The sequence below is a fragment of the Gambusia affinis genome, linkage group LG13 (genome assembly GCF_019740435.1).
Source record: "Gambusia affinis linkage group LG13, SWU_Gaff_1.0, whole genome shotgun sequence".
In the NCBI taxonomy this organism is placed as follows: Eukaryota; Metazoa; Chordata; class Actinopteri; order Cyprinodontiformes; family Poeciliidae; genus Gambusia; species Gambusia affinis.
The window spans coordinates 24308677-24323467 of NC_057880.1; the positions used below are offsets into that span (position 1 = coordinate 24308677).

Below are 14791 nucleotides of genomic sequence, written 5' to 3' on the forward strand. Positions count from 1 at the left end.
AACTTTTGTACACATTTTAAATCCCTATCTCCAGAATAAACTCAGCTTACATACTAACATTGTCCTTGAAATGTCAGGTGAAACAATAATTTGTGTTTGAAGAAACGTTTGATGTATTTAAAGAAGTAAGCATTTAATCCTGTTTGCGTCAGAGCCAGAGGCAGTGGTGATGCAGACAAAGATTAGTGAAAACACAAATTTCACCTCAGCTTGAAAGGTTGAATTTGAAAAGCTCTCCTAGAAATAATTTACCATACAATACTGACCTGTTTAATATTTTAAATTAGTGATGAGTTACTAAATAGTTTCTGCACTTTTAACAGATGAAATCTTCACAGAGACAAAGAAAAACTAAATCTCATATTTTTCTAAAACTCATTCATTGGAGGCATAATTGATCAATTACTTTGGGATATTGACCGAGAATCTCCAAACAACAATTAGTTTTTTTTTTACCCTTTTGTCCAAACCGCCAACTTGTGATTTCTGAGCTGTCCTGTGTGAAGGGAAGGTCAGCCATGATGATCCATTCAGTCCTTCAGGCCTGAAGAAAGCTTTTGAAATAATGTGATTAAAGAAATTACATTATTATTTGAAAACTGCATTTAAGTTTATTTATATCATCTTTGTCAGATGAAAAAATAGTTTGATGATCTAAAACATACAAGTTACAAAACCTCTTAATAAAATTTAGTCTGCATTGACACTTCTTATCTTTTCATGAAATAAATTGCTGATCATCTCAAATTCACAGGTAGTTTTCTTTTCTGTGGAGTAATTTATTAATTTGAGGTATTTTTAAATCCTTGGCCAGGCACGCAGGAGTCCACCTTTTATCTAATTATATTTGCAGGTATTTTGTCTGGATGTCTTGGAAAGCTCTCTCAACATGACAGTTAGATGATAGCTCAGACGCGAGGATGCCAGATCTTTGATGTCGGAGGTTTAAATTAGGCTGGTTTCATCTTTTCTTTTTCTAAAATATTTTAACAACTGGCATCTCTTATGCACACCTTGATTCTATTTCTTTTTGCAGATGAATAGGCATGGAAGCATTTGTTTATACAATTAGATGTATTCAACAGTTTCCCTTTACTTCTTTTGTATATAACTGTGCATGGTCACTGATTTTGGTTTTTTGTTTTCTATATTTACTCTCCTTGTCTTTCTTATATGTTTATTTTTTTGTTTCGAGGGCAGCAATGGCTTTAATAGGATGAGTTATTGAATAGTTTATCTGCAGAGACACACGTAGCTGGTTTGCGTTCTTGTGAAGCCACTGACTTTTGTAACTCAAAATAGAGGTCTGATTTTCCTGTTCATACCACTCTGGTCTCATTTTGGAGTTTTTTTAATGATCATTTACGTGATGTGAATATTCAGCTGTTGTACAACAATAAATTAAAATCCAGAAAAGACTTTTTAATCAGTTACTTTCCATTTGAGAAACCGTTTATAGAGCTGACATCCGAGACACAAACTACAGCTTATGTAACTCACAGCCTTCAGAATACAGCATAAAAATAAACTGAACCACTCTAAAATGCCACTAAGCATTGATCAATAAAGCTTTTTGCTGGGTATTGGGCAGCTTTGTTACATTTTCTGGTTTCCTGTGAAGTTTATTAAGTTTCACTGAAGCATTTTAATTAAAAAGCCTGACAGAGCAGCTACTCACTCTCACTACTTTAAGAACTTATTGGAGGCTTCAATCCCACAATTCTCTGCCTGGCATAATCTTGGAATACAGTGACGATAATAACTTAAACGTCCTGGGTTAAAGTCTCTGCTTGGGTAGAGTTTGCATGTTTGCACAGATGTGTGTCTGTTCTGGGACAGACTGGAAACCTACCAAAGTTGTAACTCACCTTTTTGCTTCGCTTATTTCCAATAGAAGATTTGGCACGTAAAGAAAATAGATTAATGGTGGATTTTTAAGTCTTAAAAAAAGCAAAGCAACAGAAAATGTGTGTGGCCTGATGAATTTGGAAGTAAAGTTTCTATCAGGATTTGATCCCAACAAGTTGTTGCATTAAAATCAAATATCTAATTTACCGGAGAGGCTTCTTGATAAAGCAAGAGAGGAAAAGAAAAATTACAAACACAGGAACAATAAAAATAATTGGCAAATATGACTCAGTTACAGTAAGTATTGGCTTAAAATTAGAGCAGGATTCATAAAAAGATTTTGCTTAACTCACTTAAAGGTTAGTTTTCTGTTCAAAAAAATAATTGAAAAAAAACTTCCAAATTACCGAAAAGGCAAACATTTTATTCTCAAGCTGCTCCCACATTGTTTTCTAACTTTGTAGCCTTTCTGAGCAACACAAGAAGAGATTGAATTGAAATCATTTTGGACAAGAGTGAGAATGAAGAAAATTATAGTATCTTAGCAGAACAAAAGAACAAAAATCATACACAAAAAATAAGGAATAATCCCAGAACAAGAGGAGAAGTAACTTGGAGGCTATATTTGAGTCTCTAAAGACTGTCTTAACTGTTTTTCAGGAATGTTGCACCCTCGTTCTTCTATGCCAACAAATGACTCACAAAGTACGGATGATATTTAGAAAATGAGAAGTTAATTCTTGCACTTAAATGTCAACATTGTTTTGTGAAACTGTTCCTACTCTTGAGTCAGTTCTAATATTTTTAGATGTCAATTTTCTAGAAGGACAAATACTCTTATGTTCAGTTGATACACAATCAATATTATGTGATACAGTTGCACTGCATAGGTTTTATGTTAACTCTGTTCTATCCACAGTTCACATGCAAATGTCAAATAATATATCCTTAGCTCACAATAACATTTAAAGGACACATGACATCTAGTGAAATTAAAGAAGCAGAATTTTTCCAAATTTCCTTAATCCTGCTAACTGAAACATTACTCAGACAGACAAAAAAGATTAGATTCGCTTCAAGTTTGCTTTCAAAAAACAGTTTCAGTCTTAAACCATACATTCCAGGTTTCAACCATTGATGATTGACATACTGACAAATTTGGGTTACCAACTTTAACCTAAAGATATGAATGCTAATAAACCATGCTGTTTATAAAACTCTAGGCAAAATACTGGCAGATCTACATCAGGGCACCTTTATGTGAAATGTAACATTTAGTGTGAATTCAGTTACTGGCAAAGCAAAAAGCAACAGGGAAAAAGTTTGAACCTCAAACCTCCGCAGCATAATTTGAAATTAAAGATAAAAGGAGAAGATGAAGATCCGGAGACCTTATGTACTTTGTGCTGGGAAAGTGGTGCACTTTTGAACTCCAGATTTGCACTATTTAAACTTTCTCTGTTATTTTGACTTTAGGTTCAAACATATGTGCGCCCAAATACAGAAAGTACTGGCTGAACTTCATACAATGGCACCAACTTCAGCCCAGTTGTCTGTGTACCCTTGTGTAGGTTTTCACCACAAACACTAGTACCTGTTAAAATATATACAAAGAAATTATCTGAACCATTATCAAACCTCGAATCTGCTCAGGGATCTTTTCCTGAAAAGTCTCAAAATCTAGTTTCCCGCTGACCTATAAGCATTGCGTTTCTTGCAAAGTAAATTCTCAGACACCTGCATGAATGAGGGTTTTAATGGCGAACATTCTAGAGACTCCCCATCCTCCTCTGCTTCCAAAAAGAGATCATTTGTCTGGGGGCAGGCGCAGGGATCGTGTGCTGCAGTAGGCTAGCTGATCCACGGTGATTGACTGTAATGCTCGCCGTCAGACAGACTCATGCAATGAGACTTAACAGCTGGAGACAAATCTATTTCTCACTCCTCTCCTAACAACCGCCTCATCCCTCCTTATCCACCTCTTTTCCTGTTCTCCCTGTCTGACAGTCTTTGATCACATATTCATCCCACAATCATAATGACTGTTATCAGAAGTAGGCCACTCTGTGTTTAAATACTTTTGTTAATGTATCAACTGACTGGCATGTAGTCTGCTGTGTGTGAATCATTCCTCATTAAGGGGAGGAACTCTTCTTCCTGTATAAATATCCACCATCCGTTAAATGCCCCAAAGTTCTTCTATCTCTAGATGTCAGTAACTGTCAGTAAACAGAGAAATGTATTGTAAATGTTTATTTGTGAATATGTAATAATATCTCTGGACATGCACTGGACATAAATGTCAAAAGCTACTTTTAAGCTACAGCAGAAGAAAGTGGATTAGCACCTTAACAATAGCTGACTTAATAGTTGGTATTGTGCTTATTTTCTTAGAAAATTATTTGTTCAATCACTTTGTTTTTCAAACAGGGATCTTAATGTATCATTTGGCAAACATAAATTTGAGCAAAAATTCCTGGCAAATGTTTTGCTCAATATGTGCATGTGCTCCACAGCTTAGAGTATCAACTCTGACAAAGTGTCTTATAGTGTGCATACCTTGAACACACAACTTCATATTTGTGTGTTTACTTGTCATGTAAACCCACTAATTACTAGATGACTGCACTAATGAGTTAAAAATGTCCCCAAACTTAAAGCAACAGAGAGAAAAGTCATTAGTTTTGGTCCCCAAAATGTAAAATCAGAGATGAAGACTTAGTTGGATTCAATGATGCTAATACCAGACAAAGCATGTCATTAACCTTATAGGGTAACCAGGAAATTTGAGAAAATTAAATAAATCCACATAAAGTTTTTTAAGAATTTTGCTTAAATTTCAAGTACTATGAATCTTTCTTCAAAATCTGGCAAAAAAAAATTAAGAATGATTTTATTTTCAGGAGGTTAGATTATTACAATGGTCTGTTTATCAGGTATAAATAAATAAATAAAATAAGCAACTGCAGCTCTCTGAAATAATGACATAAGTGTTCAAAGCAAGACTGGAAATTTCATTTTATTACATTAGTCACCCTTCCAGTTTATAAAAGGAGATATTATAAAAGCTTATGGTCTACAATCTTGATGGATTATGCTTCTCAATAATTCCTAGAGAAAATAGTTTGTAGAGATATAAAACTTTTAGATTCCTCAGGATCTCAGAGACATGCTTCGTCATCCTGCTTGGTCTTCAGCGTTCCTAAGATCTAAACCTGACAATATTCAATTCAGACAAACAAACAAATATTACCTGCTGTAAAGAGCTTTTCAAACTCAGGATTTATTTGCCAATTTCAGCTTTGCTATTGGGAGTACATCTTGGTTGTTTTGGTTGTGCTGATGGAAACGATCGTTGTTCGGACCAGAAAGAACTGGGTGGACTGTCGTTCTGTCAGTTTACCAAAAATATTTTGTGTTTTGTTGACATGACAATATGCAAATTTTGCAAAACTGAGATTTTATGTTGGTTTCATATCTAACTCTCATTCAGATTTAGCTTTGGGTGAGAATAGCTGAGTTTTGGGATTCTGCATCAGTTTACCCCTTCATCAATTTTTAATGCATTTTTTCCCTTCCTTCTGTCATTATGTGTCGATGAGCAGTCTGTCTGATTCCTCTGTTTTTCATGGTTTTGTTAAGGTTTTTTCATCAATTTTGGAGATAAGTATCCATGAAAATAATGAAAATGTCACATATAATTTTATTTATTTGCATATTGGTTTTTGAATAATTATATTTTGACTTTTCTTAATGTTGGTTCTCCATTTGGCCCAGTTGAATCTTTGGAAATGAGGACAACTGATCAAACCAAGAGAGAATTTGTGATGGTAGATAAGATTCATTGGAGTTTACAGCAAAAACATTTTTGGTAGATAAGATGTAGCATAAAGTAGAAAGTAACTTTAAATCATTAGTTGTCAAATTGAGGAAATGATCAAAATTACAGATATAAAAAATGCCAAAGGGACAGACTGGCTCTGAGTTGTTGGAAACCCACAAATTAGTAGAAATGATGATTTTTGAGAATCTTTACCACGTGTCCACTACAACCCTGATCTAGATGTTCCTTGCTTTGCCAAAACTCTGAATGTGAGCTGAAGAAATTGAAAAGAACTTAAAAGAAAGAGCAAAGGGATTATTTGATTTTCAGGCATATTCACTTAACTCAAACATAAAAAGGTTTTATGTCTGTAAGGTTATTTGTCTTTTTAAACTGTGCATGTAGATATTTGGATTCAACTCTATAAGCTCAAAATGTTCTAGTTTTGCATATTGGTTAATGTATATAAAGAACCCTTCTGTGCTGTTTAAATATGTCTGATCATGTTTCACACGACGCAGTATTTAGTCTAGTTTAGTGTAAATCTTTAAAGAGCCTGAATACAGGCGAGTCATGTAGTCCTGTTTTATCCAGGAGGAAATGTTGTGTGCAGGAGCTGGTTTTGACCGTCACTTGTCCCCAGCTGTTCTATGTAAGTACTGGATGAGGTCCAGAGAGAGGACAAGGCCCCGTCACAAAGCAGAGGACGGTACATGGGCAGAGGAACAAGGATGAGAGGGGAGTCGCTGTGTAGATGCCGTCTAAAAGCCACTTCAGGGTCTATTTATATCAGATGACTGCTGCCTCTGAGCTCAGTTAAAAGCAAAGTTCTTTTTAAGGGCTTTTTTTTTTTTTTACTAGAATTGCCCAAATAAAAGAATGTGTGCATGTAATGCAGAGCAGTGTGTGTTTAGATGTTCACACAAAACAGTTTCTGCATCTGGCACGACTTCTAAACACACACAGCAGCTTTGTGGACAAACCCAAAGCAGCAAGCTGACTGACTTGGTCGCATATTTTTGCCACGTCTGCTTCATGCGTGTTCCAAGCTGGCATTCCTTTAGGGGATGTTGGAGAATGAGGGTTTGAGAGCACATGGCGCTTTAACATTTCCCTCATTTATGCTTATCTGCCTGACGGCTGCGTAAATGGCTTTCTGTTGGAGGAGCGTCCCCTGGGGTGCCATTCGACTCAGAAACAGTGACAGGCCACTAATACCGACAGCCTCACCCCTCTTCTTGGCACACCCTCAACCCCTCACTGACCAGCTCAGACAAACATCTTGATTGTAATTGAATTTTTGGGCTTCAGTGTGATGAAGGAAAGATTGTTAGAGAAGGAGAGAGACAGCAGAAAGAATCAGAAGGGAGGAAACTGGAGATGAAGATGGATCGGTCGAAAGGTTAGGGTAGGGTGGTGGAGGCTGTGATTAAACAGGATGCAGGGGGAAATAGCAGACTGTTATGTTGGAAAGTGGATGACAGTGCAGAGAAAGAGGACAAGGACAGTAGAGAGGAAGGAGTGAGTTCTGTGTTCTGTGAAATCATAGGGTCTCACTTCCTGTGACGCACCATGCCGAGTTATTTCATTTTATTCATGTCTCATCTGTGGTCCAGGCTTTTCTTTTATTCTTTCTTTAACTTATCACAAAATAAATAGTTACTATTTTAAAGAACAAACTAGTTTGACACACAGATATCAGTTCATCATCAGTTTTTTTCAGTAATTCAGTTCAGATTGTGGCTCTTATGGTGCGTTCACACCAAGCGTGTTACACGCATCAAAAATGCATCCGACGCTTCAACTTCGACGTATGTCCACTTTGACTGCAGACGCCTGACATATTGCTTTACACCCAGCGATTCGCTCATCAGGCGCTTCTGGTTAACATCCAAAGTCTATGTGGAGGCGCGTCGAGGGCACGTCAGATGGATCAGAATTGTTCTAGCTGTTTTTAAAAAGTTATTAAATAGATAAGCTTGCATGGTGAAAAGTATATTCATTTACTTTAATGTACCTCCACTCAATTTGGTAAATAATGACACTTTTAATGTAATTTTGTATTAAAATTTGCATTAAAGGTGTCATTATCTACCAAATGACACTTAATAACAACTGTCACAAACATTCATGAAGACTCCTTCATGTTTATGACTCTGCACACCCCTTCAGACAGAGTGGGCTTATATTGCTTTGACTGAATTAATGCAATACAAAGACTATTTCTTATTTCTATTGACCACATATCCTTAAATTGTTGAACGAGCCTCTTGGATCCACAAACGTCTCAAAGACAGCTGCATTTGTAAGTCAAATGCTCATCATCTCTGGAGGATATTTTGACCGGATAGTTTGAATTGCTGCTCTGACTACAAATGTCCTCGTAGGGTTTTGCTTCTTTGTTCATCGTTCACAAAACTTGCTGTGTTTGTAGAAAGAGAAAATGTATTCACTGAGCTCATCAGAGCTTAAATCAAAGACATCCTATGTGCAACACATAAAATCACGACTCCATCATGTTCAGATCGACAGGAAGCAGATTTGTTTTTGTAGTACAGTTTGCACTTTGGTTTGCAGTGAAGAAAACAAATAGTAGGTGTGATTGTGCCCCAAGGGTGTAATCATAAACACTCCGACATGCTCAAATGGTAAACAGAAATGGTCCATTTCTTTTTTAATATTTTTAGATTGGCAGGTTTGGGAAAAACAACGTACAGAAACGGGTTTTCATGTCTGACCCCACGTGTCATTGTATGTCAATCAAACTGTGGAAATACACTTACACTGACTTAAATCAGTCTTACTTCAAGGTTAGACAACAACTTCACTCACTGGGTAAGCCCTTAATTCATTCTGGACTCTGAAAGCAGTTCCAGCTTTACATCCATTCAACTTTAAAGATTTTTAAAAAGTATTGGTGCACATGTCTGATTGTGTGGGTCTTCTTTCTTTTTGTAGTCATCAATAATCTTCTGGTAGACTTTTCTCTGGATAACTGTCTATGCCTCTTGTAGGTTTTTTTTAAAACTTGTTAGTTTTCTGGCATTGAGGTGAAAGTATAAAAGTGAAAACCAGTACAGTAAATGTCAAGATATTTGGAAGGTTATTCAGGAATCCTATTCCAGTCTGCTTTATCCGGCCCAAGGCCAGTTTTGATTTGGGATTATTGTCCTGTAGAGATGAATAGTATTTTTCAACTTTCTTTCATCTTGATTTGTTCCAACTACACAATGATCAAAACCAGCTAAGAATGGATAAAACAAGCCATCATGAAAAGGTCAGATGTCTTCTTTAGAAGCAGGATAAATATTGAACTATTTGGGTATATTGACAAAAACTATGTTTCCCGGAATCTAATTTTTGTGTGGATTAGAGACAACATGCTAATTGATATTTAAGAGACATCTTCCTCTTAGTTCACTGCTGAAATTATATAAATGTGTAGTTTGATATTAATAGTGTGTTTTATCAATTCTGTCCTATCTGACACTGTGTGTGGTTTTGTGTCTTCCTCTGCCACATCACAGATTTTATTTAGTCAGCGGTGGACTGCCTCTCATCATCTGTGGCGTCACAGCAGCTGTTAATATAGACAACTATGGAAGCGGGGAGCAAGCACCATAGTAAGTTGTTGATGTGAAGACCTTGAAAGTGATGAATTTCTAAGGCAAATCAAATTACTAAGCTTGACTCATTTGTGTTGCAGCTGCTGGATGGCATGGGAGCCCAGCCTGGGAGCTTTCTTTGGCCCCGTGGCCTTCATTGTGCTGGTGACGTGCATCTACTTCCTATGCACCTTCCTTCAGCTCCGGCGACATCCCGAGAAGAAGTACGAGCTCAAGCAATTGACAGAGGAGCATCAGAGGCTGGCCGCCGCTGACGTACCGACTCACTGTCATCAGGGAGTCGAGCCCGGAGCGCTGGCGGCCCCGTCTGGTGGGAGCAACTGCCCCGTTGGCTGCCCCGGCATCCCCATCAACCCTGCACTGCTGGCCAATGAGCACTCCTTCAAAGCTCAGCTACGAACTGCGGCCTTCACCCTATTCCTCTTCCTAGCCACATGGACCTTTGGTGCATTGGCTGTGTCACAGGGACACTTCCTAGACATGATCTTCAGCTGCCTTTATGGTGCCTTCTCCGTCACCCTCGGCCTCTTCATCCTCATCCATCACTGTGCCAAGCGTGACGACGTCTGGCACTGTTGGTGTTCTTGCTGTCCCGGAAGACGTGCCAACGCCTGCTCTGGTGCGCAGGGGTCTGCTCAGGCGCGGCCCAAAGTGAACGTGAACGGAGACACCCCAGGGCACGGTCACAGCCACTGCCACCACGACTCGCCGTGTCAGGCTAAAGCGCTGCTAAGCTGCAGTCACAGCGGGGTGGGTCACTGCAAACACGCCGCTCTTCCGTCCTCGCAAAATCACGTTACATGTCTGGCGCCTGTGACTCCATGCTGCGCCGCCCTGCATAGCCAGCAGCTGATGGAGGAGGAGCCCACGGCCACTCACGTGCTGCTGCACTCTGAACCAGGGATCCAACTGCACCCCTGCCTCAAAAGCAGCACCAGGACTAAAAGTCGTCAGTTTGGACGTAAAGCCGGGGCGTCTGCCTGCGCAGCGGGGAGTGACAGGGAGTACGCCTATCATATCCCCTCTAGTGCCGACGGAGGCAGCATGCACAGCTCACACACTGACAGCCCCCACAGCACACGTGAGCGGCACGCCCACATCTGTCCACACCTGGCCCACGAAGGCCACCACGACGGGCATCACACATGCCATGCTACTGCAGCCACCCTGCATGAGTCTCTGGCGTGCCATAACCCGTGCCACAGGCATATCTGCTGTTCCAAGGCAGACCTTTTCCCTTCTCTGTGTCCGGCAGAATCAGGGGACACAGGCGTCTTCCTGTGTGGCTGCAGCAAAGTAGCCGAGGAGGAACCCGTGGTAACACATCACCATCTGGAGATGCATGCTCCGCGCAGACAATCATGCCCCCAGAATCCGCCCAGTCAGAATGGGATTTTAAAGGGAAGCATGCATGAAGGACTTCTGTACACCTCAGACAGCACAGGGAATATACGCACCGGCCCCTGGAAGAATGAAACTACTGTGTAGTGCAGGAACACAATACATTACAGGCGGCACTGCCGCCTCATCCTGCCAAAATGAATTTCGCCTCCCTTTCTAGATGAAAAAAAAAGTGAAATAACATTTTAAACATCACAATCAACGTGAGGATTTTTTTTTATTTCAATATCCACATGTTTATATGTGTGCTGTTTTCTTGTACAGAAATCTAATGTCATGCAAACGCCTTCAGAGGTGCATTCATAGACCGAGGAGAATCACTTTCAACACTAACAGTTTGTGAAATGTGTCTCACATTATACCATCAGATTTACCTGAAGGTATTCCCACTGTTCCATATTACTGCAGATCTATCTCTCTATATATATTCAAAAAAAAATGATTGGTTGTATGTGTGACTATGTGTGTTAGTGCTCAAAGGCAACAACCTGCAAGATGTTTTTACCCTGAATCTGAAACTACCAATAGTCTACTTTGACGGTGAATCTCCAGTACGTTGGCATTCATGTTCTAGACGACTAAACCAGCAATTTTAGACTTCATATGGGTATTTTTGCCATCACAACTGTGAATACCTACTAGAGATTTTCTAAATAATAAACAAAGATACCTTTGCTTGGCCGAGATGTGTGGGTGCCAGTTTAGTCGTAGATAAATCACAGCAGAAAAAGCGAAGTAAAAACTATGCGTGCTCCTATCCAGGTTTCTATTGATCGTGATGTCCATATGATGTCTTCACCTTCGTGTTTCCCTCTGCCTGAAAAGAAATAAAATCGACGGCACATCAGGAGGAACGGCGTTGTAACTGTGGATGGTGAGCTAATGTCAGTGAGTTATTGGATTCAGTCCTTTTACTCAAAGTCAGTTCACGGCAGTGTTTTATCAGTCGGATTTTTATTCGTTTCATCTCAGTTTGCACATTTTCCTCCTGCCGATATGAAAGCTGCTTGTAAAAACAGACATTAACAGCTACAAAGTGTTTGAATGTAATCATTGGGATCAAATAACAAGCTGCTAAAGGGCCCACTTTGGGAAGCCTGCACAGGAGTGATACTTATTTTTCTTTCATACAAAAGTGTGATAAATAACTCTCATCCTCGCCCCACAATAGATAGGGCAAAGCAAAATAACGAGCTGTTATATATATATATATATGTATATATATATAGATAGTTCCACATTGTGCATATGCCGTTAATTACTTTACTCCTGTGCAACTATTGCTGCTGGTCTTAAGTCTTTTTTTGTCACAAATGTCTGCTTTACATTCCACAGGTAATCTGCATTTAGCCAGACTTTAAACATCTGCAGCTCTGGTCAGAAATTTATACGCATTTATCACTGGCAGAAATAAACTATTAGTAGTTTTTGAAGAAATTCTTCTCAGACTTGAGTGTTCATACAAAAATGAAACAACTCTAAGGATTTCAAAAACAATTAGATGCACAAGACTGGATTAGAAATGTATTTTTTTCTAATCTATCATGGTCAGAGTTATTCATATATACATATATATATATATGGTCAAATATAAGTATACTGGCCCACTAATATTTGGTTGAAAATCCCTTAGTAATTTACAGTTTGATCATCACTCCTAGCATAATGCTAACTGTACAATGGATCTTCCTTTCAGAAGAAATTCATTAAATTATTACCTGGCACATTATTTTAAGAATAGTCACTAAAATTTCATTGGGTTTAGGTAAGAATCATTGCAGAAGCTTGACATTATCATTCTTTACTGGTTTTTAAACCAGTTTAGATGTTTGTGGCGAATCTTTATGCTGTTTTAGCTCCCACATGTATTATAGTCTCAACTGTCTGGTTGTTCATCTGACAAAAGTTCAATTTGGAGATATTTCTGAACTCAGTCAATCCTTAATGGTACCACCATACCTGAGAGTTGTTACAGTCATCCAGTTTTAAAAGCCTCACCTTGTCTCTTAATTTTGGTTTCACTGTTGAGATCTCCTCTGGGGTTCCAGCAGCTTTCTATTTTTGGCAGACTTAAATCTTGTTGGTTTGGTTGGATGGAACTTGGACACATTTAGGTGTCCCAGTTTGTTTCTATTTATGCCTGGTTTGTTGAGTCCCCCTCAAAAAAAGTACAGTAATAGAGCAGCTAAACCCCTCCTAACACTGAGATGAGACATGGTTGAGGACAATAACCCATCAAGTCAAGAATTGCTTGGTGGAGTCAATGTGAAGCTTTTGAACCTAAGAACCCAGCGATATTCATCACTTGAAATTTGAATATAATGGATGTTCCATTGAGACAAAAATCCAAAATATGCAGCAGCTCCTTTAACAAAGAAAAACCAGGATTAAGTCTCGTTGTATTTTACAAAAGAAAAAAACAAAGTAACGTGTAATAATCTATTTTAACCCTGCAGAGCTCCGTTTTGATACTGCAATGATGACTTGAATTTTCTAAACGTCGCTTGTGTAGGATATCATCTACTTGATTTGTGTTTTTTGAATGAAGGGAGACAACTCAATCAATCAACCTCTGGCAAGATTTAAAGAGTCTATAAAGACTTTGGAAACAATAAGTCAGATTCACATTAATTTACTAAAACTGCCTCTAAAAACCATAAACTTCAATCCTTTGATTGAAAGCCAGGTCAGTGCCAGGAAATCAAACCTTTTAAATGAGCCTCACCAATTCTGCCAAGAAGAGTGAAAATCCTGCCAAAAGATTCCTAACGGCTCCAAAATGTGTTTTGTGATTGGACGAAAGAATTTAGCCAAAGATTAGTGGGGGTGTATGTATATATTTGAGCTTTTATGTTTAATTTTAACCATGTATAGAGAGAAAAAACACAATCAAATCAAACCTGTGCGCCCTGTTCTTGTTTGTCCTACAATGTAAAAAGGAACAGTTCAAATAAATTATTATAAAACCAATTTTAATATGACATTCATGCCTCACAATTACCACACTCAAACTTCTGACCTAAACCGTATATCTTCTAATCTAGATGAGTAAAACAACCCCAACATCTTACACATGTTAACTTTTGTCAGGGCAGGCCAAGGCTGAAGTTTGGATCATTCTTTTGTTACCCAGAAGGTCATTTTCTCTTTGAAGAATTGCTACTCTAAAGAGAAGGCAAAGGTGTCTCAGCATTGATTCAGCAGCAGTTGTTTGTCATATAAATGATGACACTTCAGACAAAACTAGTGACACTAAAAGACTAAAAATAAAAATGTTTCTAAGCAGCAAACCACATCAGCATGCACACTATCTCTGAATCCCTCTGTGTGCTCTTGTGTTCTTGTATATAGAATTGGTTTCTGATGAATTATTTTATATGAGATTAAAGATGTTTAAGAATAAAGTCTATATGTAAAGAAAGTTGGGAAAAAAATAATGACCTCTCAATGTTAATGCTCAGTATCTGAGTTTGAATATGTCCTATTTGTTTTCAGATGGCCTTTATCTGTTCATAAAGTATGCAGACCAGCTACGTGTTGTGAGACTTTCATATCAGAAACAGACATGCACGACACATGACATTCAGCCCATCAGAAAATAAACTGCTCCTTTACACTATTTATCAGAATGCAATTGAAAGGTTAATTTATTACTTCAGTTTATGTCTTTCTAATTTTATGGTTATTGATTAATGTCAATGAAAACCTGAAACTTAGATTATGAGAAAGTTAGATTAAGTAAGGCCAATAAAAATGGATTTTTAATTAGGGCCTTCATACAATCTGACAATTTTAACGCTGCTGACTGGGAATTTGTCAAGCAGAAAGTAATTGACAATTAATCAGTTAAAATTCTTGTAAATTTTCCATTTCAATTGGAAATCGAGCTTGTAGAGTCTGGAGGACGAGTGGAGAGGTACGGTGTGAGGTTTTGGGGAGCCGTGTCGCCTGCAGGTGGAGATCTAAAAGGAAATATTAGAGCACTTGATGCATCCTTCTACGGACGAGCCTTATTGAGATGCTGATGTCATTTTCCAGAAGTACTTGGCACTTGCCCACACTTCCAACAGTACCAGTGCTTGCTTTAATGACC

At 38.4% G+C, this 14791-nt stretch overlaps 1 protein-coding gene across 3 annotated transcripts in view; it reads left to right on the forward strand.

The window, feature by feature from the left end:
- LOC122842460 (adhesion G protein-coupled receptor A3) overlaps positions 1 to 11379 on the forward strand; it is a 181147-nt gene extending 169768 nt beyond the window's left edge. For all 3 annotated transcript variants that reach the window (XM_044136367.1, XM_044136365.1, XM_044136366.1), the window contains 2 exons: positions 9199 to 9294; positions 9378 to 11379. In XM_044136367.1, the coding sequence (XP_043992302.1) occupies positions 9199 to 9294; positions 9378 to 10785 (1504 nt within the window). In that variant the 3' untranslated portion in view covers positions 10786 to 11379. The remainder of the gene's footprint in view (positions 1 to 9198; positions 9295 to 9377) is intronic.
- Positions 11380 to 14791: the final 3412 nt, after the last annotated feature.